At 43.5% G+C, this 27,304-nt stretch overlaps 2 protein-coding genes across 4 annotated transcripts in view; one reads left to right on the forward strand and one right to left on the reverse strand.

Annotated features, from left to right (window-relative positions):
* LOC124302884 (synapsin) overlaps window positions 1-27,304 on the forward strand; it is a 102,838-nt gene that overhangs the window by 6,557 nt on the left and 68,977 nt on the right. Inside the window, exons 5-7 of the mRNA XM_046759453.1 lie at window positions 8,768-9,021; window positions 10,465-10,600; window positions 10,869-10,973. Of these exons, the coding sequence (XP_046615409.1) occupies window positions 8,768-9,021; window positions 10,465-10,600; window positions 10,869-10,973 (495 nt within the window). The remainder of the gene's footprint in view (window positions 1-8,767; window positions 9,022-10,464; window positions 10,601-10,868; window positions 10,974-27,304) is intronic.
* LOC124303836 (tissue inhibitor of metalloproteinase) overlaps window positions 12,456-27,304 on the reverse strand; it is a 52,848-nt gene continuing 37,999 nt past the window's right edge. For all 3 annotated transcript variants that reach the window (XM_046761562.1, XM_046761559.1, XM_046761561.1), the window contains exons 2-5: window positions 22,467-22,593; window positions 17,263-17,345; window positions 15,883-16,113; window positions 12,456-14,571 (exon numbers count right to left, since the gene is read on the reverse strand). In XM_046761562.1, the coding sequence (XP_046617518.1) occupies window positions 14,350-14,571; window positions 15,883-16,113; window positions 17,263-17,345; window positions 22,467-22,593 (663 nt within the window). In that variant the 3' untranslated portion in view covers window positions 12,456-14,349. The remainder of the gene's footprint in view (window positions 14,572-15,882; window positions 16,114-17,262; window positions 17,346-22,466; window positions 22,594-27,304) is intronic.

Raw genomic sequence — 27,304 nt, forward strand, 5'->3', positions numbered from 1 at the left:
TCATAAGCTAAGGATCATTGATTCGTAATTCACTGACGTTTCTTTTTTAATCGGAAAAATTGAGTTCACCAGAAAGAAAATACAACACGACTGGAGTAGAAAATCAAATTATAATATAAGTATATCTAGGTTCCAAAATATTGACAGATTTTCAGTAAAATATTCCAATGTGTCAGCATAAATTCGAGCCTCGCCGAGCCTTGAGAAAAAAAGGCAGCCTCCGTCAAAAATCGTATGCTTTCAGGTCGGTTTTTCAGGATGTATCGAAGAGCGGATGTCTGATTTGAGAATTTCCCGAACCCTTTGAATAAAAAATGTGGGTCATAAAAATACCTTCTCAGAGGAGAGCGCGAGGTAAAATGCGAGCGTAAAGTTGAATCTGAGATAAAAGTGAGGAAATTCGATCTATTCTATCCTGCATAGGACCAAACGGTGAGAAGAGCCGGAGATCTGAAACTTGACGGACTTTTACGACTCAATGTAACTACGGTATATACGACAGGTGACGAAAAGTAGAGACGAACGAAAACTGCCGACTGGAATCGTTGAGTAGGAATTCAGGTGGAAATGCTCGTTCGATTTAGCACGGATGAAAAAGTGAGAGGAGATTCTCCGAAAGTATCTCGGTTGTCGCGATTTCTTTCTCACCCTCGCGTCTCGGCATCAATCAAATACTCTTGTTCGGAAATAAATTCGCATCGTTCACTTCACAAGAGCAGAAAATGCTGCTGTCTACATCACCCAGCGAGCTGTATCGGCGATAATAAAGTCCCAGTTTCTTCGACCACGGCAGGTTGATCCAGTGTTTTTTTATTCGCTCAAATATCTACGAGTACCGCGTACAGATTGCAGATACACTGAAAATTGCGAGAACGAATCGTGGTATTAAGTCGATTAAATTTATTCGAAACCTTGCGCATCTCTTAGCAGCATCAGACCGGGCGAATTAAGCTTGCAAGTATTTCAATTTCATTGGCAGACGCTTTGCTTTCAAGGTTTTACAATCGCGTAAAGCTGATTGAATAAATTATCAGGGTAGTGGTGGCCTGTTTTCCCGCAGCTCTTTCAACTTCGCAACGAACATTGAACTTCAAACATCACAATTGCAGGAACACCGAGTTGCCGTTTTAATTGATAATCGCTTCGTTAAAGGTACAAGGCACGTCAGCTCCGGCTCTTTCTCCCATCGCGGAGAATCCATTCTCGAGCCGCAAAGAAGTGGATTCAATTTTCCCCCGCATCGCTTGTCCGTAATAAACAACTCTTTCCGTATCGAAGGAGGTCACCGCTCTGAGATACCGGAGAAGTCGAGGAATGTGTAGCAATTAATCGCTCAAAATCTCAGGCAACATAATCAGGGAGGGAAAATTAGAAGGCCGAGTACCGTGGTTAAAACCCTGTAATAACTTAAATTCTACGGAAATTCATTTCATCGCTGCGGTCATTTTGTCGCTTAATTTTCAGTCCAAGAGACTAGTTAAGTTCTCTTTTCGTGTCTCAAGATGACATCAGGCGGCCCGTGACGTGGAGTAGCGGTATAGAGATTTTTCGCTAGACGAGATCCGACCGCATAAGCCTTCCTTTCCTTTCTTCTCGTTTATCGGAAATTTCAATACAACCCGGGTTGAAGAGCGCGTAAGTTGTCGCCTCCCTTCGACTCGGGACGTCGTCAGTGATGAAATCAATTGCATATCGAGGGGCATCCGGGCCTGCCGCTGGTTTTCTTTCACGACGAGGATCGATATTCAAGCCTCCTTCAAATCCAGATACGCTTTTACCCTTCGATATACGTCCCCGTCACTCATCGCGGTCGCTCGTTTTGTTCCCAATATGGCGTTGTGATAACAGAGAACCAGGAAGTTCGATCCTACAATTTCCTGGACAATTTTTGTTCTCCTGAGGTGCCGATTAGTCGATTACACACGGTTGCAAATTAATTCCTAGACTAAAACTGTTCGTAACCCAAAAATTTCGAAAATAAAACAACTGAATCTGACCGTTTCAAGTTTTGACAAAATATTTGTCAACTTTGAAAAATCCGAGAATTAAATTTGATGGCCAATGATCTAGTTTTGCTGACGTTACTAAATACAGGTGCGATCTGGTTGGGAAATTAATTCGAAAATATCATTCTGACCGTTTCTCGTAACAATTCTGAATTATAGTGATAATATGCCGTTAGAATTGAGGCCATTGTTTCTACGGATCAAATTACCACAATGGACGATTGCAGTGGATAATCCAGACTAAATGCAGGAGTCTATGCACTCGCGGTGCATGCAGACTCCGAGCTTTCCGGAATTTCACGTAGATTTCATCCTGCATGTCTATACATCCTGCCCATTATTGCACTATGCATTCGGCCGCCTGCATGCGGTAAACTCTAGAGATATTTCAAAGCGTTTGCGAGTTCCATTGAATTGCCGGCGAGGGAACGAGATATATAAACCGGAAATAGACACCTATTTTCATCCCTATCTTCCAGACGCAGTGGTTGTTTTATTCCATACCCTTGCGCTAAAACACGCCGCTCTATTTAACGCTGCGTGTTATAGGTGCAGCTACAGATTAATAGAGATGTTGTTATATTTTACGGATAACAACGTGGCTGTACGCTAGTAAGCACGTGGCTCGATCAAAGACGACAAATCTTCCAATACCATAGTGGCAGGGCCAGATCTGCAGCTTAATTTTTTTGGATACATGCGCAGTTATTCGACCTCAAATCGTTGGAGATATTTTGTCGATTAGTTCATCACAAACATCTGCGAAAAAGCATGTAAAATATTTTAACCATAGCTTCCCACGATCATGAATAATTCGATTTCATAACTAGAAGAACTGTGCGTTACTCTGGCGAAAATTATTCGCAATTCTTTTGCCTAATAAATCTGGAAGCAGCTTTTGATCGGTTATAACGACAGGTACGAACCAAGTCAGTATCTCCTTTACTTATGTATTGCAACGAGGCAATGGCATATAAGATGCATACCGGCGTGGGAGAGGAAAAAAAAGGGGGGAAACCTGAGGGAAGAAAACCGCATTAACTAATTGGAGTTTCATGCAAATAAGCGTGCAAGCACGTCGCTGCAGGGCTGGAATGGCCGAGATCGCGGTGGCAGCTTGCCAATTTGCATGTGTCCGTTACCGGTAGTGGAGAGTAATTTTTTTAGCCCCCATACTGGCAAACGTTTCAATTTGTTGGCAAAATTTTTGCAGCCACGCGAACGTTTCACGGCTGCAAAAAGCACATAATACACTTACGTATCCTGCGCTTTACGCGTTATAGTTGTTACCAGTCTAGACGCGCAAGTGATTTTTTATCGAGGAAACTTGTCCATCATTATTATTCAGGAACGTATTCTTCTCTCGTGTACCGACAATGAGACACGTATAGGTTATGATGAAGACGTGAAGCGATACGGAGGCCAGGATGAAGTTTAAGGTATGCTAGGTAATGATGTGACGGTTTAATGAGATGAAAATAAATTCTCGAATACTTTGAAAATAAAATACACCAAGTTCTCGTTGAAGTATACTGAAAAAATTGAAAAATATTCTTATTTTCATTATAGAATGAATATTTCAGAAGTCATAAGTAGGTACGACTCTTAGTATCCGCGAGTCGTAAAATTATACCGCGTAAAACCGAGAAATGGGTTTAAAGACAGTAAATTTAGAGTCGACGCTTCGCTGACTTGACGGAAAGCTGATGTAAATTGAAACAAGGAATTTTATCCTCTTACGCGTGAAAAGATCGGCCTGAATACGATTTTAAGTTTGTTCCGCGAAAATAAGGCTACGGGGGATTGAAGTTGTCGACAAAAATGATGAATACATAATGCATCCAAAGGTACGAGGAATGACTAAGTCTGAGTTGCCGTTTCAAGTTTATTTTACGACCCGCGTAAGTGGTGCGAAAGTAATCACATTACGCGAAAGTTTCCTTCTTAACCTTCGACGAAAACGAAAAATAAAGGAAGCACAGCGAATAATTTAAAAAGAAAAAGAATCTGCAAGCATTGTGAAGGACTTGACTCTTCAATTGATGGGCATACCAACTCTTGCAATTCCCCCGTATTACTTTGCTTCCTAGTTCAAGATCTATAAATATATATAATACTTTTGCATTGTGAATTTCACGTATACTATGGCGAATAAGAATAATCCTTCTCCGCAACGTGACGGCAACAGGGAAACGGTTAAAAATATTTGAAGACCCCTTGGCAATAGTTGGGAAAAAGGCGACTGTGTATCATATCGCGTGTTTACGTTTCTGGTCCTCGGCCGGCTTTCCATCCTGGCCGTAATCACTGACCTATATCAGACACTCAGCCATGCAACTGCCAAGCTCCGTATATGGGATATGGTTATACGGGCTGCAGATTATACATATACGTGTACAGGGCGTTGGAATATGCAAAACACACCGTGCAGCACCGCTGCCGAGAGCCGCGTAACGATATATTGAGCAAGTTAGTTTCATCAAATTTCGGATAATTAGTTGGAAAATTGGGCAACATGCTTGACTTGGCGCTAATTTGCTTACAATAATTTGATACGACCGTGTATAATCATTGCGTTGAAGGCAAATTGTCAAAGGTAAATAATTACGTACTACTTGGAGTTGGATAACGTAATACAATTTCAAAGCCAGCCGAATTATTAAACTCGTTGACAAAAGATCTGAGAGCTTCTCTCTCTTTCTCTTTCTCTCTCTCTCTCTCTCTCTTTTTCTCTCTCTACTCTTCTGACTCGTTACACCACGAAGCTGCGAATTCAACTTCAACGAGTCTGCTTGAGCTTCAAATTCATTCGTAATTTATGTGTCTCGCTATATTCGTAAACGAAAACAATTCAGGCGCAAGCTTATATTACTGAATATTACATCGATATATTTCTCAAAGGCAAAATAATTGTTATATCTACTCATTTCCAAGGTATCTCACGTTTATTACCAATTCATACATCACCTAATCGATACTTTGCGGCAACTTAACACCGTACGAATGGGAACGATTATATCGTTCGGTATTACGTCAGGTGATAATATGACCTGTATTCATAAATTTGACACGCAGTTCCTGAAATAATTTGTAGACATTCAACCGCGGCATTGAGCTTAGAGAGCGTAATTTCGAACAGGGTAAGTCGAGTAAGTTGCCGGTGACGCGAAAGCTTAAGTCAAAACTGTAAGATTCAGCAGTGACAGATTCCATTCGGCTAAAGTACACGGTAATTTGGAAACCTCGCCTTCTTTTACGCCTCAAGAAACTGAAGGCAAAAGAGCGAAAAATATCACCATTTCTTCTCCTCTGACTGGCGAGTGAAAGGGGGCAGATGAATCAGTACGTCAAGCCCACGCAAGTCGCCCTCGAGTAAATTACCCGGCGTATAAGGTTGTCACGGAAACAGCTTCGGAGGTGCAGCGATTACCCGTCGACTGTAAGACCTCAAATCGGGGCATTACGGTATCATATTGTGCCCACGAGCAACGCGTCAGGCTGTGCAGTTTTTTTTGAAAAGGGCCCTTGTTATCGTGACTCGACTCTCAGCCGGCGTTATGGAAAGAAAAAGCTCGAGGCAGTTTAGCGGAAACTACCGTCCCGACTACGGATATCCCAAGTCTGTCAATTGAGAAGGTAATTGCAGTTTGAGCAATATGGCGTGCTCGGGATTTCCGACAGGGTCGGTCCTGGAGTCCTTAAAGCTAAACAACGCTGCGACCCTCGTCATCCCTTTCGGCTATTATCGGTTCTACACACTTTTACGTCCAGCTGGCACGGGACTCTCGCACCAGCAGCCACGTCGCAAAGCCGTGGTAACAGCCCTCGCACTATCGGCACCTTTCACCCCTTTGGCCTGCAGTATAAGTGAAATCAACCCGGGTTGAACAAGTTCGAAAGGGTGGCGAGGCTCGTCCCAAACTCCTCTTCAACTATCGTCCTGCACCCTCGGCGTGGAATTAGTTGGCTTAGCCGAGTCCGCCTTCCGTTCGTTCCTCGAATCAATTTAACTCGACCACTTGCACGAGCTGCTGCAGGTACCGGGATAAACGTCGGGATTAAATTGCTCGTATTTATTTAACCGTTGGATACGAGCGCTCCGCTCTCGGCGCAGAGGTTCAAATTCTTCGGCAAAACCTGATTCTCGAGTATGCGCGTGTAGTTACAAGGTTTGATTGAGAGGCTCGGAGAGGCTCGATGAGACACCCACGATGCCTCCTGGCTTGATTTATTTTTCTAAATCTATATATCAGCTCGACCTAAAACAACAGATCCTGTTTCGCGTGCTCCGTGTTTTCCTGCATTTCTTCCCCTCTTTTTACACCGCGTAACATAGCGAATAGAGAGGCTGCCGAATTTTCGCTGCTTGCAAACTACGTTTAGATTACAGGTTACTGTTTATTTTTCACAAGTATACTGCTTCCTCTGGTGGGCTCGATGCAATTGCCCCTGGAGCTATTCGTCTGCAAATTGAGAACAGGATATAATCAACGATGTCCGGACTTGAGCCGAAGCGCGAATCTACATAGACTGGCAAATTCTATCAGGTTTTATAGCGTCGTTAACAAATTCGAAATTGTGCAAAATACACCGTTCATCGGTTACTCGCAATTGTTTCGCGTTAAAAGCTCCCAGCGTGAACTGTGACCTCGCGAAGCCGAATCTCTGCGGTTTTTGGAATTTGTTGGGCTCACGTTGGGACGTCGTCGAACATACATTACAAGTGTTAAGCTTCCATAGAACAGGCTCCCTTTCGACCAGCAGTCGCTTCGATATTTCATTCAGCCTGAGTTTGGCTATCGCTGTGGGCGTGGTACGAATACGGGCACGTCGCAATTTGCTGGTTGTATGGAAAAACTGAATAACTGTTATCCGCGAAAATGGGAGGAGGTTGTGCGTGATATTAACATCGACCTTCCATCTCGTGGCAAACGTGCCCCATAAACGAAGCTCAAAACGGTAATTGGAAGACAGTGTAATCTCTCTGCGGAAATAAAACATGCTTACGTTTTACAGCGGAGATAAGTAGCACGGGGTCGGGGGTGGCTCGTGGCTACGGGGAGAAAAAGGAAGACTAAGGAAAGGGGGAAAGAAGGGGGCTTCGCGGCTATATCGGGTAGCCAGTCACCCTACATCCGAGCGACACCCTCATAAAAAATTTAGGCACGCCCGCGGTGGCGGAGGCATGTTGCCCTCGGCCTCGCGAAAGACTAGGAACTTTTATCATTATTTTATGAGAGGCGTGTTCCGAGTCGGTTCTCGCGGAAGCAGCTTTAGGCTGGAGAACGAAAATGGGGCTTGAAAGGGTCTGGTTATTTGGGTCAGTGCCGAGGTGACGCGGAATTTTAGTTTAAGCTCAGCGTTGGCGTGCATTACGGGTAGCGGAACGTGCGCCGGTGCTCCAGGTGAGACTTCTTAGCAAACTTAAGGACACCTCTCGACGTCTTCAGCCGGAAAATTACCGAGGCCGTTGTCGATCGGTGGTGAATTTTTCGTCTCAATTAATAAAATCGAAAGGTGGAACACTGCCAGCCAGATAGATGATCGGAATGCTACACTTCCCGGGATACGGATTCTTGGCGGCTGGTAAAGCACTCGCATCGAGCATATTTTTCAACACCGCGTTGTTTAGTTACAGCTAATTACCACCGACGGATATTGTTCGCGAACAAAAGAACCAATCGGATTTCACTTTCATGCGCTTCCGGCTTTATCAATCTAAATGAAAATCTCATTCTCGAAGCGCTAATTAATACTGTGACAGAGGGATGAGATCCAACCTCTCTCTGCACGTTCATATCACGTGCACTGTACCGCACTGGTAGCTATGTGTTGACACTGCCTTGCGAACAGCTCGGAACGTGGTCTGAAGACAATCCACTATTCCATCGTGTCGTGTCTCGTTAGTCTAACGATGCGGTTTACGGTTGCACCTGGTGCAAGTTTCTTCTCTATTCTATTTTGAACATGTAATTTCGGATTCTCATGGTGAAATTTTACGTATCGTACAAACTATTTCGGATTTCAGTCTGTTTCGTCAAAGTAGCGATGCGTAAGTCGAAACAAAAGTATTTCAAATTATCATCATACACGAACTCACACTCGCGTGCAATGTTTACATGTCCGTCCCTACTTCAAATCTAGCCGCTTGCCCGTGTCGCGACTCAAAACAAGTCTGCTTTGTATCTACGTCCTATTCTCGATACTGTTGCGAAATCATATCTGTATATCATCTATGTGTATTCTCGCCTGTAAATCGTCAGTTATCGTTCTCTTCTCTCGGTATACACATCGCGTTACCTGTGTATCTTTCTCAAATAAAGAATCTTTAGTGAGCAATCAATTATTATAAGCATTTATCAATAATTCTCGGATCCCACGTCAACGATCCATTATCTATTGTCATCTCTCCAAACACAGTCGAAGATCTTAACAGGTAATGAAAGAATGTGGCGAATTGGTTTTCGACAGGCATTCTTGAACTCGGTAGTGAATTTGACAAGTCTGAATAAATAAATGTAATCCAATTTCTGGAATGTGTAAAAACTGGTACAATTTATAGACGGGTATGACTAGATGCCACTTAAGAATCCTTTCCAAATTCTAAAGAATGGCTCAGAAATGATCTACAAGTCGATCTATGAGTATTTGGATTTGATTCTTGTACATTTGGGTATTTCGAATAGCGTGTGGCACTAAGGATGAACGATGAACGCAGAGGTGAACCAAAAGTAAGACGAAATTCCTCTCTTTTTGCGCAGGGTGCTTCGATCTTGGGCGCCGCGGTTTCTGGAGCAACGCGCGGTCCTTCCTACAACAAGGATCGCTGCTTCACTCTGCTAGTGGTGGACGACCAGAACACCGATTGGAGTAAATACTTCCGAGGACGTCGGCTCCATGGAGACTACGAGATCCGGGTTGAGCAAGCCGAGTTCCGAGAGCTTTCGCTCACCGCAAGCGAGGCGGGAACGATCGTCTCCATGGCGGTATTTCGAAACGGCACAAAAGTGATTCGGTGAGTAGGCCACTCATGTATTCGTTCGGTGTTACATATTGTCGCGAAGGTGTCGTCGGCGATGGTTAATCGCTGCGTGAACCCGCGTCACCGCTGTTGGGTAATTTCTGGAAACTCCCATCGCTAGCCGGCTCTTATAACTTCGAAATACCCACGCTTGAGACGGGCTAATGAATGTGTACACAGTAGACACTTGGCGGTAAATTGCAGGTCAAACAGTTGAAATTGAATCTCAGCCTTGAGGGCCCCGCGCAATTTGAGGTTGTAGAAAACCTCAGGCACACAGCTGCTCGTGCTCTAACGCCGAGCTTAGAGCCCCTGCCTAACGAACTTTGGCTCGTCGTTCCGCGTATCATCCCGCAGAACTTTGCCGAAAGAAACCGTTTCGCTTTAAAGCCGTATAAACTTGGTGAAGGGGCATTCGGAGGGGGGAGCTTTTTGCTTTCGCGTACTGGTAGAAGCGTTGTTCGCGTTACGGATAATAACAAATTCTCGTCTTTTTGCTTTGCCTGACATTTTCGGCAATCTGAGAAATTCTCTCTCGCCGTTATTCTTGAATGGATGAATTTTCTCGAACGTTGTGATCGCGATTTCCTTCATACTCGAATCCTCGCTCCGATCACAAGAGGGAAATATCTTTGGCTGAACGGGCATCGTACGGCTACCGGAAGTTGTGACTCGGTGGTGAAACGGTGAGAGGTTGGGACATGGGCGCCCCGGAACCGTGACAAAACGAGGACATAAATAATTCAGAGTTCATAAAGGTGGAGGTAGGATGGAGTGCAGGAAGTCCTTAATGCATACGGCAGAGTCAGACCCACGCGTGCGCACCGGGTAATTAAGTCTCGTGTTCCATAAAAGGTGCCAAGGTTTACAGCTTTTATATTATGACCCGTGCACATCGCAGAGTCCTTGACGCTGCTGCAGAATGAAGGCGCGATGATGGCTCGAAGTGCTCGTATCGTCCTGCGGCTCGAGGCTCGTAAACGAATGTAATTTTTCACTCTATCGCGATCCCTCGGCGGAAGAGCTTTCGACGCTACGTGAAACCGTGAATTTTTTTCATCGCTATAATACAGAGAGATGTTCGTGACCTGCGAGGATCGGTCGTGCAAAAATTTCTCGCCTATCGAGGCACGAAGCATTTCTTCTAGCTTTCATTTTCGTCGTAGATTTTTTGACTTTTGTACTATGAGATTTTTAACACAGTTCAAAGTTAGTATTTCAGATATGTACCTACTGTATTATTTTTACGAACTTTTGAATATTTAAATTACGATCAGGAGTTTGTTTCCGTTGTTCAGCTTAAATAAATCTTTCAGCGAACACGGGAAAGTGTCAGGGATATCATCTAAGAAATACAATAAATATCCCAGGAACAACGTTCCCGACTCAATAACGTGGGTGCTGTTTAATCAAGAAGTTTAATTTCCGTTGCTCCAGATCCTTCAAACCAGACTTCGTGCTGGTTCGTCAAAATCTCCGCGACGCTGGCGAAGATTACAAGAACTTGTTACTAGGATTGATGTACGGGGGTGTTCCGAGCGTCAACAACTTGACGGCCATCTACAACTTCCAGGTGAGAAGAATCCACTCGATCTAAGCGTCGCAGAGCGAAATATCGCGTCGTAATCTCGTGCGTTTCGTCATCGTATACCTCGATTCTGAGTACTCAATTTTTCTGCGATCGATGCAGCGATCGTTTGCTGAATTGAAATGATAATTCGGCGAAAAATCGATGACGCAAAATGGATTTGTCGGACGTAATGCACGCGAGGTATCCGAGGGACGTTCGTGCCGATGATAGAACGTTGCTACGAAGATGAAAATGAATTTATGGTTTTCAGGACAAACCGTGGGTCTTCGCGCACCTGCTTGGGCTGCAGCGCCATTTGGGACGAGACAACTTCCCACTTATCGAGCAAACCTATTATCCCAACCACCGCGAAATGGTGAGTGTCCGTTTCAATTTTCTCCACCTACCTCATAGCTATCTATATCCCTAGACTCTCTGGCAGCTTGGGTCTGACCGTACGGCTCACGGATCGACCATATAAACCCGCAAGACTACGTGCGTCTCGACGTCGCCGGTTAAACTGCGGACTGAGTGGCGAGAGATGAACACATTGTTTTCAAATGTCCCTCTTTACAGTAATGAAATTCGTTGGGAGAGTTCAATGGTGGAGATGAAAAGTAATTACGACGAAATTTCCATTTTGTAAAAGTAAATTCCACTCAACTTTCGTAAATACTGTTATTCATGAGTTCGCTACTCTTGATCGTACGTAATCATGTTTAATTCGTTACATTCTTTACAAGTCTCTCGCTACCTCGTCTTCCAGATATTGTTCAACTGTCCTACAGTGCTTTAAACTGTATAATTAAAAATCGCTAATTGTTGGATGGAAAATAATTTCTTCTGCCTCGTGAGCAACGCAGACCTCCGTGAAATCTCTTTCGCAGTTCACGTAACCCTGATATCCTTGCCACCCTACGGAAATGCTTCCTCTCATAGCACACAGCGGGACAACCATGAATTAAACTTCGAGTCTTTGAAAGACGGGTCCAACTTTTGGCCGGCAAGATAGAGAGGACGACAAAGTTTGACGTTGACGGGTACCGAATAGCTACACGTGCCGTCCTTGTCTAAAATGAGATTTTTTTTTTTTTTTTTGTCATAATATTAATGTCATATTTTTGTTCTTTTTTCTTTCATTCTTACATCAACGATTTTCAATGAACATTTTTATACAACTCTTTTTGCTGAGCTGCAGAGCAAAAATAGCCGAACAAAATTGAACATAAAATTTCAGAGAGGCTCGTCGAGTGTATCAGATAAAACCCATCAACTCTATTAAATGCCTCACAAAATTGATGTTATACACAATTTACGAGTGCACGCTACTTATTTATTACTACACAGAGAATTAACGAGCGGAGTCAGTACCAAGCGTGTATTAAAAGAAGTTATTGAGGAGTGAAGTATAAGTTTTGGGACGTGTGGATGCGGGATCGTTAAAAATTAAAAGCACGCGTAACACGTTTTATGAAAATTTGACGACACTTTTTTTATTACATTTTCTTGCCTGTTTTTCAGTGGTGAATGTTTTCACTGAGATTCGCACAATTCTTTAGAATTCGAGTTAGATTTCTTCGGGAAAATAAAAGGCTGCACAAGCCATTTTCGACAATTACGAATTTGCAATCAAACGATTGAATTATCAGCCGATAATTTATCCGGATTGCAAAGTATTGGAGAAATTTTCTCAGCTTAATCGCTAACGATATATTAATTAAATCTAGGCGTTTATAAATATTTGTATAATATATAGCTCCAATTACTCAACTTATACATATTTTGGTTTTCATCGGTCGCTCAGTCATATTAACTTTTCTACATTCGATTCAGACTGACTGCGTTTGACACCGTTTTCTTGCAGATCATGAATTTCAGTTTAATGTTCGAAGTGTCAGTTGATTTGCTTGTCGAACGAAACGTTTATTATCAACATGTTGAGTAGTTGCGAGCAAATCTTAATCGCTATCAACAAAAAAGTGTTACAACTTGCATAGAACATATCCCTACGAGAACTGAAATGGCCTACGTCTATACCAGAAATAAAACGGGCTGGTTTGCAACTGAGACAGCAAAAAATTTCTACCAATATTTATCGCTGTGAAACGCGTTCCATATGAAATAGTTACCGAGTAATTAATTTTCGATTGATCAAAATTGCCAAGTACTTATTGACGATAAATTGCTGGAATTGCGGAAACAACCCATTCCAGTTCCGATATTCAATTCTACTGTTTGGTAGCATTATTTTTAGTCTTGTTACGTTGCATACGTTTGAAATTATTCTTCAATCAATATAAGGTTATAAACTATTGGTATTAGTAGTTTGTACTAAATTTGGTCCTACGCATTGGTCACGCTCTACGGGGCCAACGGTGGGATGCGAAAGTCCCGATTGCGAAATAAGTGAAAATTGGAGGGAAAAAAGGTGATAAGATGATGTGAAACGAAAGTGAAAACGAAGTTAAAAAATTTTTCAAAAATAAAAGCGATACGTAAATGCGTATCAAAATGAATTATACCATTCAAAAGAATACAAAGAATTAGGTAAACTCGATAGCAACGCGAAAGAGCCATACATCATAATATATCATGTATTATAAGCTGTGCAACATAGGGGGTGGGGCAACGAAAAAAGAACAGGACCGATTTTAAACCTGAATAAAAGCCAAACGTGTCGACCAATTTTCGAAAACTTTTTTTTTCCCTCAAGCAGAAGAACGCATCTTTTATTCCGCGTTTGAAAATCTGGAAATCTTAATTCGTTGTTGATGTACACGTTGTTGAAAAGCAGGTTTTGAAAATGTCGCTGGAAGACTGAAAAAAATTAATTGTTAGAGAAAGTTCTCGGAAATCGGTCAATGCGTTCAAATTTCATTCACGTTTTAAATAGATAATGTTGTTTTTTTGGCCCACCCTGTATATAGCTGTGTAGGTATATCTTACAATTAATTCTAAATCTACATTAACATTATTATTAGATATGTATACATATAAAATGTGAAGGAAATAATTTAACGTTACACAATATACAATAAGCTTGTGAAATATTTACAACACATATATATAGCAATACATAATAGGTATGTATATATCTATACCGCGCGGGTTAAAACGTGTTTCACGATAAAAGCGAAAGAGTTTGGCCTCCGGTAGTTTTTCTCTTCACGTGTTCAAATTGACGAGAATCTATTGATCGCGTATGGTTATCATCTGACCGTGTTCTCCGTACCGTCAGGTCGTCGTTTGCATATCCGTCCTCGACAACCCAAATACTCGGACTCGAGGTAAGTGCAGTAGCGTCCAATCAGTACAATTCAAGCCCATAAAGGACTCTGTCATTAAGCGTCGCGTCAATTACCTGCAGCCTGGCTTGGGCAGCTGATTGTGAGCCTGAGTCTTAATAAAATCCGATAACATCGCAGCTACTCCGAGTCGGTAATCTCTCTCATTCAATATATTCGTAGTACAAATAGAAGTTGAAAAAAAAAAATTAAAAAATAACAAAATAAATATGTCTGCAGGGGTAAAAGATCCGGAGTACCTCCCAGGAACGAAAGCACGTCCGTCCTCGTGTACCGGTTTTAACGTCGATTCAAAGATTCTTGGATGAGATACGATCGTTTGACGCCCACGCGATGGGTGAATAAATACGTATGCGTTAGTTCGTAGTTAAAATATTTATACTTAAAAATGAAAGATCCGCGTGTTTTTCCGACGCGTGATCGTAGCTCGTACTCGACGATCGGTGATCAGGGTTCCCTTGCCCACTGTTCTTCTCTCTTACGCTGGTGCTCCTTGATGCAGTTCTTGTAGGCGACCGAAGGGAACCAGGAACATCCGGCTGGTCCCTTCATGCACAGTCCGTGCTGCTCCTGGCAGTCCTGAGGACCGGGGGTGCTTTCCCACAGGCATTGTTTTCTCGCGCCGTTAGCCAGAGCGGCACCCTTGTTGTGCCAGGCCGTGTATTGAATCTGAAACATTCGGAATTCAATATCCGCGCGACATTGATCCTCTACGCAGACTGCATGATATACGTCTGGCTCGCAAGGCCTTTAGCTTTTATAGATAAAACGATCAGAGACCAAATTGAAAACGACGCTGCACCGAGCCTCGTTCTTCTATCTACTTCAAACTTGATATCAATTTCTTTCTATATTCCACCCCCGCATTTTATTACCTTCAGATTGATCGAAGTACGCAGGAGGGGTAGAGAACCGTTCAAAAGAAAAACGCTGAAGAAAATGAGGTAGAAGCCGAGTCGTTTGTTTGGCAAGTGTTACGTTTCGGGTTCGACAATATGAAGTTCACCGGTGAAGAGGAAATTGGAGAACTCGACAGGAGATCGTGACACAAGTACGACGGGTTTGTCGAAGTTAATTAAAATTGTCATTTCAATTCCGCGAAATCGATTAGGTATCTACGGTAACGCGTAGATAGTATGCGCAGATACGTAGGGTTAAATTGGACTGGATTCGCGTCAAGTCTTCGATTCCGTCAATAATTCTTGCAGGATCTCCGGAGCCTTGCGGGCTTTCGGGCGATCGGAGTATCTGGGAAAACGGCGAGGCGAGCCCGGAGCCATGCCAAGACGAATGAGTGACATTCGAGATGCGGCGGAGTCGGGTTCGCAGCTAAGCGAACAAACGGAGAGCTTCCGTTCGGTTGCACCAATCTACCGAACCCCGCGAAACGTACCCAGCTCGAAGACTCTTCTATTTGCCCTTCCATCACTCGTAGCAAATTGCAGGATCCTGTAATTTTGGTTTTAGTAACGGTAGTCGAATTCGCGCGTAGCTCCACCCATTTCGCGAAATCGGATTTAGCTAACAGCCCTCGATTCTCAGCGGGAACTATAATCTGCATAGAGTTATTGCGGTTATATATTCGGGCCGTTGGACAGCCCTTAGAGCTGACAGAATGGGGGACCAATTGAGCAAGCTATATCCGAAGATCCTGGAATTGGATCTCGCTGTACGTTGGACTAACTTTCGCGTGTTTACCTTTGTCTCGACGACTGGTTCAACGGTCCTGACTCTCGCGGCTTTCAAATGTGGTGATAAAGCATTGTTCACATATCACATTCTCACCACTCGGGTAACGAGTGACTGCAGAATGTTAAAAACTCCTGCCAAACGACGACTCGGACAAGGTTTCTTTCGGAGAACCGGAAGTGGTCTGATAAATATCGGCCAGAAGTTCGAATGGAGATCGGACTTCGCTACGACTCGATTTAGCGCCATTGAGACAACCAGAAAATGTTCGTTAACATGAGAGAAACTTACGCTGCAGACGCAGTTGTGGTGGTATAGCATCCTGAATCCCTTTCGTTGCCTGGGTGAAACCTTCGGCCACGGCATGACCAGGCCGCAGAGGTTGAACCTCGGCTTTCCATCGCTCACGTGGCCGCTGATAACGTACGTCAATCCCCGTTGTAGAGATACTCCGCACATTCCGTCGCTGGATGCAGTGTACAGCAGGCCATCCTTCAGAGAGCGCTCGGCTTCGTGACTCAGCTGTAAACGGAAGCGAATGTCATTGGGAATAGAAACAAATTTTCCCGATGAAATCCATGCCCCCCACTTTTCTCGTCGAGTGAAATTTTTTTACGTTACAGACACCTAAGGAGGGCCAATTAAAAGTTGACGTGTCGGTGCTTTGTTCCGAAATTTTCAATCCATCATTAACTGGGAGAGACGAGACGATTCACATTTTTTTCGGTGTGTAACTGATACGCACGGAAACTTTCCGTTCGAACTTCAGCGCAGAAGTTTAACTGGGTGAGAGGGCGGCTGAATTTCGAGGAGACGGTTGATGGGTGTTATATTGATTACGTCCGGTGCAGAAGGGAGCGAGATCGCTGAGCTGTAGCTCAGTACTAATAGTTCACCCGGTGCGAAACTTCAAACATCCGTCGATCCGTCGATCAGATTCGTCGACCCGAATCGCGTCTGCCCGACGGTTCGACGGATTAGTATCGAAAAAATTAAGTCCCCTGAAATTTCCCGACGCAAAATTGCGAGCTTCGACCTTTCAATCTGTTGTATGATCACGAAATTATTGTACAGTCGTGCAACCCGTTGAAATTAATCTTGAGTTTCGACTGAGTCTATAGAATGCACACTGCCTTTGCTTAAAGGTACGAAAACGATCCGATAATAACTGCCAGAATTCACAGAGAAATGCAACGTTATACAAGTTCCGAATTTCATCGTGAGGTCTCACGATAAGCGAAGAACTGCAAATTGGCCCAGTCGCGTGAAGCCGATTAGCGAGTGGATGAAATAGTAAACACGTAAAACTTTAATACCGGAGAATCCAGAGATCCTAGATGCAGTTTTATCCTGAGATCGGAGCGCGGCGTAATCGGTCCCTGGCATATAAACCGCATATAGTCGTAATCGTGAACGGCGAGTGGAAGATTGCACGGCTTTGCGGTCGACGCGAGCTGCACCTATATACTAGATATCTAATGAATTTTCGCATTTGCGGTGATGCAACCCGCGCCGACACTCCTGTCGTGCAATAATCTTGGCTTTGTCCCGGATTCCGTCGCCCGGGTGGTTCAACGCCCGATAAACGTTCCGCTTGCAGAAGAAAACGCGCACGGAAATCGCGGTAGGTGTTGCGCTAATGGAAAATCGACAACGGCATTATCGACTCACCTTAAACTTTTTGTGGATCTTCACTCTGTAGGCGGTCTCGTAACTGTCGCCTGGGATATGCTTCATTACTCTGGCGAGAATAACTGGAAAATACAGTTTGAATTAGAAAGAGTGCAGGTATGGCGGATCGTAGCGGAGCTAAAAATTGAAACAATTTAAAACAAGTTTTTTGTAATCTGAAACTGGAATCCGAAATACGTGACTTTGACGCTGAGTGGCGAAATTTTTTTTTCTTATTATTATTATTATTATTATTATTATTGAGGTTTTAAATTAGATCCTGATGTTTATCGGCGTCGATTTCGTAACCGGCCATCCTTGAGAATTATATTTAGAGGTCAGTCTGTGTTCGGTTGTGCTAGTGTAGAGTATTGCGAGTAACCGGGTCATCCCGATTCTAGCAAAGCGATATAATAATAGGCAGCGTAATAATAATAATAGGAGGTTTCGCAGGATGTGTTATACAACTAGCGTATGTGCTGAGAAAAGAGTCTATTTACCGTTAACAAACGTATATTTGAATATGGTGAAATAAATGTTTCGTTGTCATTATTAAATTTTAGTTGAGGCAGAAATGATTTCTTAAATACTAGCAAAATTCCGTCAATCTATCATTATTTGGCCCGACTGAAATTTTATAATAATAACGAAACATTTATTTCGCCGTATCTAAATATACGTTTATTGTTAACAGTAAAAAAAAAAAACTCCTTTCTCAGTGTGGCGCAAACGTATTTCGATGTCTAGAGGACGTCCGGAATCACCAGAAAGACTTGATCGCATGTGTTGACGTTATTATCACAGCTGGAACTTCAAGTCCCGTAAGCGCCAGTTCGGCCCATTAATATCTTATTTGTCGTTATATAGCCGCAGCTCTGTCATGGCGATAATAATTTATGAGCAATGGTCGAGCGACTAGGCAAGTAATTCACGACCGTTTCAATAAAAAGTCAATAAAAACTTTATCGTTTACACGGGGATTGGAAATAAATATCACGCAGTTTCAGCAGGGGATAAATTGACTCATTCTAGCTTCTAGGATAAGTTTCGTTCACATTCTCGACGTCTGTCGCGTCACCTTTGCAGAATTTGCGAATCGTTTATACCTGTGTGAGAATTTTTTCTACATACGCTATCGGAGAAAGTGAAAAATGTTTGCCGGAGAAGGAACGAGAGGTCGGAACCTTCGGGTACCTACGACCTGTCTAACGCATTGCGGATCAGCGATCATTCTCTCGAGGTGCTCTTATTGCCTCAGATGCAATCTTTCTCTCCCCAGGCTTCCGCTACCCCTGAAGAAACTTCTTCCAATCTCGGAGCCTCTCTCCTCGCGGAAGGAAGCAATATTTGATGAAGCTCTCGGCACCCCGGTAACAAACCCTTCCGCTCTGAAACCGAGGCCCACGAACCTCGGCGGGCTTAGCGAGACTCCGGGAAGTTTGATTGACTTTGCGAGAGAAAATACCCAGGAATTTCACCGACTCTTCGAATCACACCGCTGTACGTATAATCTGCAGTCTTGCCTCGGGAAATAGCATCGCGCGTTCAGTTTCCTCGATCGGTGGAAAACAAGACTATACCGCGGTATGCCAAGAGCGAAACTTTGACGAATCCAGATGTATAACCAATCCCATGTATGACTTGGATCACACGTTACTGCATTTTTTATCATTTTTCATATTTATGAGATAGATATTATTTTATGCTTGCAAGTGGATGCGTTTCACGCAGGGTTTCTCAGAGTAGGTATCGAAACTATTTTTGTTCCATCGCGTGGGCTAGTTTCCATTACAGCTCTGCTTCCTACTCAAACTTTGCCACATCCGTTTCTCGGCCTTTGAGTTGCAGCCCAATTGACAAGGCTGATATTTTTACTATCAATGCGTATTGACCCCGTCAAACAGCATACGCATGCGCTGTACTCTGGACTCGAGATAAATTGGATTGTTTGCCAAGGGATTCCGCAAATTTTTCTCGATGCATCTTATTCCCACCCTTGGTATTTGATATTGATATAACTGAGGAGATGCGACGCTCGTTGTGCCATCATGGCTTTCCGACTGTAATAATTCATCCTATTTTTTTAAAGTAATAATCGGATGCAATATTCATGATACACGACACGTGGTCAAAGAAATCGCTGATCGGATGAAGATTTTTAAACTGTGAAAGAACATTCAAAAAGTTTTGAACCACGTGACGAAAATTCACGAGTTGAAAAACTGTAAACGGTGCTCATAAATTTCGGGCAAATAAAAAATCGGGCGAACAGAAAAAGAAAAATCCAACCACATAAACGGACCTAAAACGTGAAGCAGCATTTTTTGATTCGAAGTTTGCGACCGTTATTATCACAGTGATGGCTAACTACGAGCCTCATTGAATATTGTTCGTCTGAACAGAGCCATGATTGGAAATTCCAGTATACGTATGCATACATCACTCAAATATAACGACTGAAGCAGATTTTACATGTGCATTTTCATCATGTTTACATCATACAAACATCACGTGTATACCGACTGCGCATTTATCGCTTGTTTGTTCGGCGTACACAGAAATTAATGAGATATTTGTAATATTTCCGATACGGGCAATGAGCACAGTGCAAATACCTTGGCTATCTACGTGTTGCTGCGCTGTTTTATAATTACCCTGCGAACACCGCGAAAGCAAATTGTAAAAAAAATATCAAAAAGGAAATTCTCACAGGTGTGAAAGACCGAATAGAGTCGTCCGTGATTTAATCACGAGATAAAGTGCGACTGATCTTTTCTCGATGTTCGGATATGGTTAAAGCTCCCAACAGGCAAGATTAAACGTCGGCTAGGGATCGAGCGCGACACACTATAGGTCATCCGGGAATTAGTTGGAATTCCGGTTGAAAAAGAAAATCCCAACCTTGGAGAGCAACGAGTAAAATGGTGTTCTATAACTTCCGGAAACGTTTAGTGTCACTTAGATGCAAGGAGCTGAAAAACGCAGACAATTAGTCTTGGCCATTCAGTATTTTGGCGATTCGTTGACGGGTCTCGGAAGATTCGTTGTTTCTTTGTAGGGCGGAAATAAAGTAGACGTGCAAAAGTAACGGGTTCAGATATTATTTTCAACAGTGTACGGGGAAGGAGGCTGCCTTTCACTGCTACAGATCGTCACCCCAAGTGTCTAACGGAGATTCGACGGTTCTGTTCCATCATGGAGGGTAAAAAATGAAATGGCGAGACAACGACGCCTGCGGATCGTTCGATTAATTGGAGGATATATAGCTGAGCCGCGAGCGTGTCTCGAATAACGAAGCGCAAACATCGGCTGGAGCTGATCCGAAGGTACGGGATGGGCTGCTTATACCCACGTACCCATCGTTTTTTCTCTCTCGTTTTCTTACCTTTACGCTAACGCACGATTTACGAATGGCTCTGCGTTGTAATTGCAAGCTACAACGTGACTTCTGAACCCGACCTTCGACTCCTCTCTTCTCCTTGTTTCTCTCCACTTGGAATAAAGCATATTTCACACTCGATACAGCCAGTTGCCAAGTGCACGCGAGTGGCTGGAGTATCGGAGTCCTTGTTGCGCCGCGAGTCCTGCAGTTAACTCTCCTCGCCTGGAGGACCCTCGGAGAAAATATCGCGCAAAGAAGGCAAATGCTGCGGAGGCAAAGCTGAGAAAAGAAGGACGATAAAGTTTGCTCCCAGAGCTCGAAGAGTGAAGGGGGCAGGAAAAGACTTCCGCCTTCTGTTTCTGAATCCTTTATTCCACAAGGAGCAATGGTTCCATTACCGAGATCAATTACCTCCCCGTAGCAACTTCACTTCACCACCGATCCCAGCTTTCCCCCTCCTTTTTCCACCACTCATCCTTGCCAAAGAGCTTCGGCTTCAGACGATATAAACAATCCCTACCTGCGAGCCACTCTCTGCCGTTACTTTATACTTTGCCCCGGACTGCCAGTTAACTTCATTCAACCCGAGAATTTCAAAAAGGTTCGATTTATAACCTCCTCGGATGCCTGGGTGGATTTTCTCTCTCGCACATCTTTTCACCACCGCTCAACGAGCAGCTCAAAGTTCGAACTTTCCTCGCGTCGATTCTTTTGATTAATTAAGAAAACGGATTGAGTATTGTCGACGACACCGCGTCGTCTGTTCGGGAAATTTCGTATCGATTAATAGAGACCGATTCTGTGGGTGTACGCATTTATCCATTTACCCCATCGATTCTAACCCCTTTCCGTGACAAACTGAACGGTCCAAGGGACAGCGACAATTAGGCTTGGACTCGAAGCGGAAATACGTAGATATACATGCACATATATATATACATATAATTTGACGTAAATCAATGCTGTTCGGAAGTTCCCTCTTTACACAGAATCAGTTCCCGATATGCGGGTAGGCATGTGGTTTATCCGATGTTCTCTCGAATGGATTCGGACCAGCGCAGGTTGCTCGAATCGTTCGATCGTCATTCGATGATATTAACGTACGACAGTTCAATAAAGCGACTGATCCGCTTGCGGATTGATCTAAATTTCGCTTCACCAGTCGACGAAGTGCATGCTTCCGATATGCGGTACCGGATGTCGTTTTGAATTAGATCGTCAATACGCTTCACACCGAGACGCGATTCACACCCCGTTGGTGTGACGTCCAAATATCTCGTCGCGGCTCTATGTTCCGCGATAATAATTTAAATTCTCGGCGCCCCTTGAATAAATATTTCGACTAAATTATCACCCCGCCTCAGCGTCCAGCTTCGCGAAATTAAGTATTCCAAGTTACGAAGAATTTTCGATTCAGGCTGTATCTTAATATCGCTCCGTTTTACTTCACCGCTTGCTATATATTTTTTTCTCTCTCCGCGTCGTTACAACATTTTCCGATTGTTGGAGTTAAAACCCGATTAAAATCTCGTTGGAATAAATTACTACCTCTGCTACTGTTTTATGTAAATTCAAATATCTGCGACGTTTTAAAAGCAATAAAAGTAATGCCAACGAATTTCGATCGCTATATCTGTATTAGCGGATATAATACGGACACACCGAACCTAAGCTCGTTGAATGACGTTTCTGAAATCAACCACCTTCGGCAATCAATGGTTGATTGAATTGCTTGCGGCAGCTGTTTCCACCTTGATTAGGTACATGCACTTGACAAGAATGGGCTAGTGAAACGGAACTGCGTAGTGTCAGATATACGTACCGAATTCCGCCTGGCAGAAATGCGTTTGAGGGTGCGAATACTGGCAGCTGCACGCTTCCACTTTCATAGATGGCGAAAGCGCTATCGCCAACAAGGCAAGGAGACCCCAACTGATCGTCCGGCCCATCTGAAATTCAAAAAAAACAAAACTGTCGATCGATGCGAGAAACCCAGTGTGAATACAAAAAGCGCAATGATAGTAAGAGGAGGAAAAAAAAAGCAAATGAAAAATTTGTTCCGGGGATTTTGGCAATTCGCTTGAATTGCCACCCTAGAGGTGTAACAAGTCCGGGATATGGGAAATTTCGCCGTATCTCGGGCTGATTTTGCGAAAAGGGGTCAGAGTTCAGGTGTTCTTTGGGACGGGAAACGTTTTCGAATTTCAAACGCCGGGTTATTCACCTCGTTTAAACGGCTCGTGAACCCTGTCTGCAGCCTGAATATTTAAAAGGCCACTTTACATTTCAGTGCGGCTCCCGAAGCCGGTGCTCCTCCTCCTCTCGTAGAAGTTTCGGATCCCGAATCGACGTCAACGACGAATACGGATTTTAAACGGATATAAAGGTATACATGCATCCTTCGTCGGCTGAACTTTCACACATACGAATCCCGGTTTTAATTACCCACGAAGTCCCACGATGCCATTTAGCCAAGCGCCAGTCACCGTCTTAACTAATTTTTAATTACGGACCAGGTACGAAAGTTTGCTGCTCGCTCGGTTTGAGCCACACGAAGATTATTGATGGCCTAAGGACCGCCTCGTAAAACCGGGGTTAATTAACCATCATTTCTTGTATTATTCAAAGACGTTATATACGTGGGTATGTATAGGATAAAAGTATCGAAACAGTCACGCGATAATCACGGAATAAAATATCAAACGTACAACCTGTCGGACGTCAGCCACGAAACATGCGATGCTTGAAGAGAAAAATTGTTCAACGAGGTATAACTTATACAACCATGCAGAAACAAACACGATATACGGTTATACTTTTTAACCACGACCATTTTTATCAACTTTTCTCTATCTTTTCTTCAAATCACGCGTCACGATCATGTACAATAATGCGTTGATTTCGTTGCTGTAAAGAAATTTCATCGACATTTTTTTTCATTACTGTTAGGTATACTGAAGAAATTTATTCAACGGCTTACTGTGTTAAGGAAATCGTCGCGGTTATAGTGGAAACTTTTTAGCAGTGCCGTGGAATTCTATTCATAACCATAACGCGAGATCACTGTAAGTACATTCGTATAAATGCATACATATATAATTTATTTGCATTCGTCCAACGCTGATTCGCGACACTTAGCCTATCGATAAATCTAAATCCGTGAAACCAGCCTCGCTTAAAGAAATAGGTTAATCCCTCCGCTGTTGGAATCGATCGCTGTTTTGCAATAATTATTATGAACCGCTTGACTGCAAGTTGTTCATATTAGACATTAATTACTGGTCCGATCATTTTCCGCTATGCAGTTGCAAGACGCAGCTAAGCCAGCACAGGGAGTCTCGATTTCATCGGCAGTCAAGTTTTCATTACTCGGGTCGATGTGTACATAAATATACGCTCTGAAAGTTTCTTTGACGCTGGAATTGCAATGTCGAAGGAACTTAATGCATGTTCCGTTCATTATACCTTGTGCCAATAATTTATCAGCCGTATAATCAGCCCAAGCGTATCATCCATGTATAACGGATAAATCCTGCCGCATCCACGCTGGCTGGATATTTCAAACTTCGTAACATTATTGGTCTTTCCTACTTTTGGCATGTCGTTATTGATCGTTCCATACTTATCGCGACAATCGCTAACGGTTCAATTAGCCGTGTAAATTCTTGTCGGTCTCTCGCCTGTTTCACGCTGTCGCGAACGGGTCTCGAGTATGGTTCTCTTCCACCACGATTCGAGCATTACTCATTCTATATTCGTCTCTCCGGCGTTTCGCCGCAATAAATTCACCAACTGCATAGTATATATTAACTCGATTGAACGCAACTCCTCGCTGCTTTTGGAATACCTTCTCCGTGATCGAATATACCTGCATTTATAATTCTGTAAGTATAAAGCTGCGCGCGGCACACATCGCCATCAATCCTCGATCTCGACGAGACGTACCTGTATTACATTCCATCGCGATCGATCTTTTCGCACGCCGGCGTGTAAAACCGAAGCGACTATTCGCCGCTCGAGACCGCGTGCATCTCGGAAGCTGCAGGAAGGCTGGCTGCTGGTATGTAATTAGGTGTGAATTTATTCGATCTAGCCTTTTTCAATCCAGAATAACACTGCTCGAGGGTCTCGGACACAACGCGTGTCATTTCCTCCAAGCGATTGAAAGAAAGCCTATAAATGTTTATGGCTTCTTCCAGGGGATCGGTAACCATGAATTCGGTATTCGGCCTCCTCGACCGCGGTTCCCTCGGCTCATCGCTCAGCCGGTCCTTTTCTATCGCTACCTTCAACCTTTCTCGATTCTAACAGATGGGAAACTCTTGCCTTTGGCACTGATAAGCTGCCATCGGAAATAGGAGGAGTAAGGTGACAGGCTTTATGGGCCGTGAGCGGCGACGGATTGTTGATTGGAATTACGTATATACGCCGAACGGAATGAGTTTCGGATGGTGAGGGATAAGCCTCAATTTTTTCAAACCTCGGCTGCAACCCTTATATCAGGCTAATTCTCAGGCCTGATTGATTCTCGGAATATCGGCGGCTCGACCCTAATTCAAGGGAAATCTGTCCGCCCGTTAATCAGCCTCTTTCCGTTCGCAATTCGCGCAACGAAAGGCTTGGAGTAAATCTTCGAATAGAATTGTCCAGGAAAATAAGGAGAGCCTGTTGACGTGTCGGGCTTTTTTCGTTCGACGCACGCAGCCGAGATTCTCTGCGTCGAAGATTACGCAAGTTCGTTAGAGACTGCGTATCGGAATCTCGCGGGTCCTTAAGAGCCCCGTTTAAGTGTCAACAAGACACAGTATCCCAACTTTCGGAACGATAAACCGAAGTAAAAATCGTGCCGTTTCTCTGCCGGCAATTAGTGCAGTGTAAGTAATTAAGTATATCAGCTGGGAGACGACGAACATGTTATACAAAATAAACGCTCCAATAATTCTGACCGCAACTATTGCCGAGAAGTCGTACCGCAGTTTATTTTTTTCTATCCGGCTGCTGCACGAATACAGCTTACGATTCATTCGGGGCACACCAAATTTTAGGCGAGTGAAAATCGATCGCAAAAAATTTCACCCATGAATGGTATGAAGTCTGCAGACGGTGAAGACTGTTCAGTTTGAAATTATTACTGTGAAACGATGAAAATTTCATATGCAAATAGTGGAAGCTAATGGTTAATCTGAACGCGATTGAGCGGCGAACACGCGTGACTTAATATACCATTTTGTCAATAATGACAGCTCGCTTTGATCCCAGTAATCTGGGAGCATTACGCCATTTTATTCCGCAGAGTCTATATTTTACCGTGAATGGTTATTATAACGATAAAGATCGGTGGAAATTGCGTTCCTTTTTTCTATCGATATATTCAATTGAAATTTCTAAATTCCAACGGACACGTAATAACGATATTGAAATTTTTTTCGTTTATTTGACTACAGGAAATAAATTGGTGGGTTAGAAAAGCGTGCGGTGTGACTCGTTACGAGCTGGTGAAAGCAATGCCTGACCTATGATCATGATCGCGTGTAGGTTAGAAAAAATTATGAGAAACGAATAGAAAACAGACCGGATCAGATATGTCAGGCGCCATAATTCTACTCGATAATCTCGCCGAAGCTGGTAATCCACTTTAGTTTATCGGCGTCAGCTGAACCGATTCTAAAGATAGTATCGAATGGTCCCGATGCCCGTGAATAGTACGGGTTTCGAGATAAAAGCAACCACCGGCGTGGCGCGGCGACGAGACGTGGAGAACGCCAACTTGTAACTGACGCGGAATCGCTACCGTCGCTCTCATTGATGTCTTACCCCTCGCCACAGGCCGGTGATAAAATGAAAGGGATTAGAATAGCGGAGAAGAGACGCGGAGGCGAAAGCTGCCGGCACCCAGGCATCTTTTATACTAATGGCCTCGTCCTCTCGTGCGTGAAGAAAAATATACCTATACCGGTGAAATATTGCCCACTAATAGATCCGGAAAGACGTTTGTTTTTCCCAAGCTCAATAGAAGGGCTTGGAGATGACGAGGTCTAAATCAGGAAGACGTAAACATTCTCCGCTTCGTTCGTTTTATACACGTTTCGGAATTTCCAATTTTTCCTTCTTCTGCTTCTGTTTACCAGCTCGATTGAGTTGTACAACCACGGTAGATCATAGAAGGATGCATTACGAAACGAGGGGATGGATGTTTATCGACTCTTAATACAACGCGTTTGAACTTCAGACGGACCTATTGCCGTCTGGCTACTTTTTTCCGGCGAAAAGAATTTATCGTCGCATAGAAAAAAAGGAATTAAAAAACAAGTTTCAACGACACGCCGCGACTTCTCTCGGACGGTGTTTTCAAACGGAACGGTCGTCGCGATCGCGTCGAGATGTTGCACATGGGCTACATCCTGGAACGCGGAACAGATCGCTTGGAAATTGAATCCGAGTACATTTACCTTATGTATATTTACACGTCTGCTTAGAATCGGTAAACTTTTCTTTCAGGATACATAAATAGGAGGATGATTTAAAATTTTCTTTTCATTTTCCGTTCACCACTCAAGCAAGCGACGAAAACCTCACCGCATGGCCTTGCGTGTTTGGTGCGCATCCAAGCTCAAATGTTATAAAGAAATGGCTCGGCTGAGCGGTAAAATTTTAACTACC

This window comes from Neodiprion virginianus, chromosome 4, assembly GCF_021901495.1.
Source record: "Neodiprion virginianus isolate iyNeoVirg1 chromosome 4, iyNeoVirg1.1, whole genome shotgun sequence".
Taxonomy (NCBI): Eukaryota; Metazoa; Arthropoda; class Insecta; order Hymenoptera; family Diprionidae; genus Neodiprion; species Neodiprion virginianus.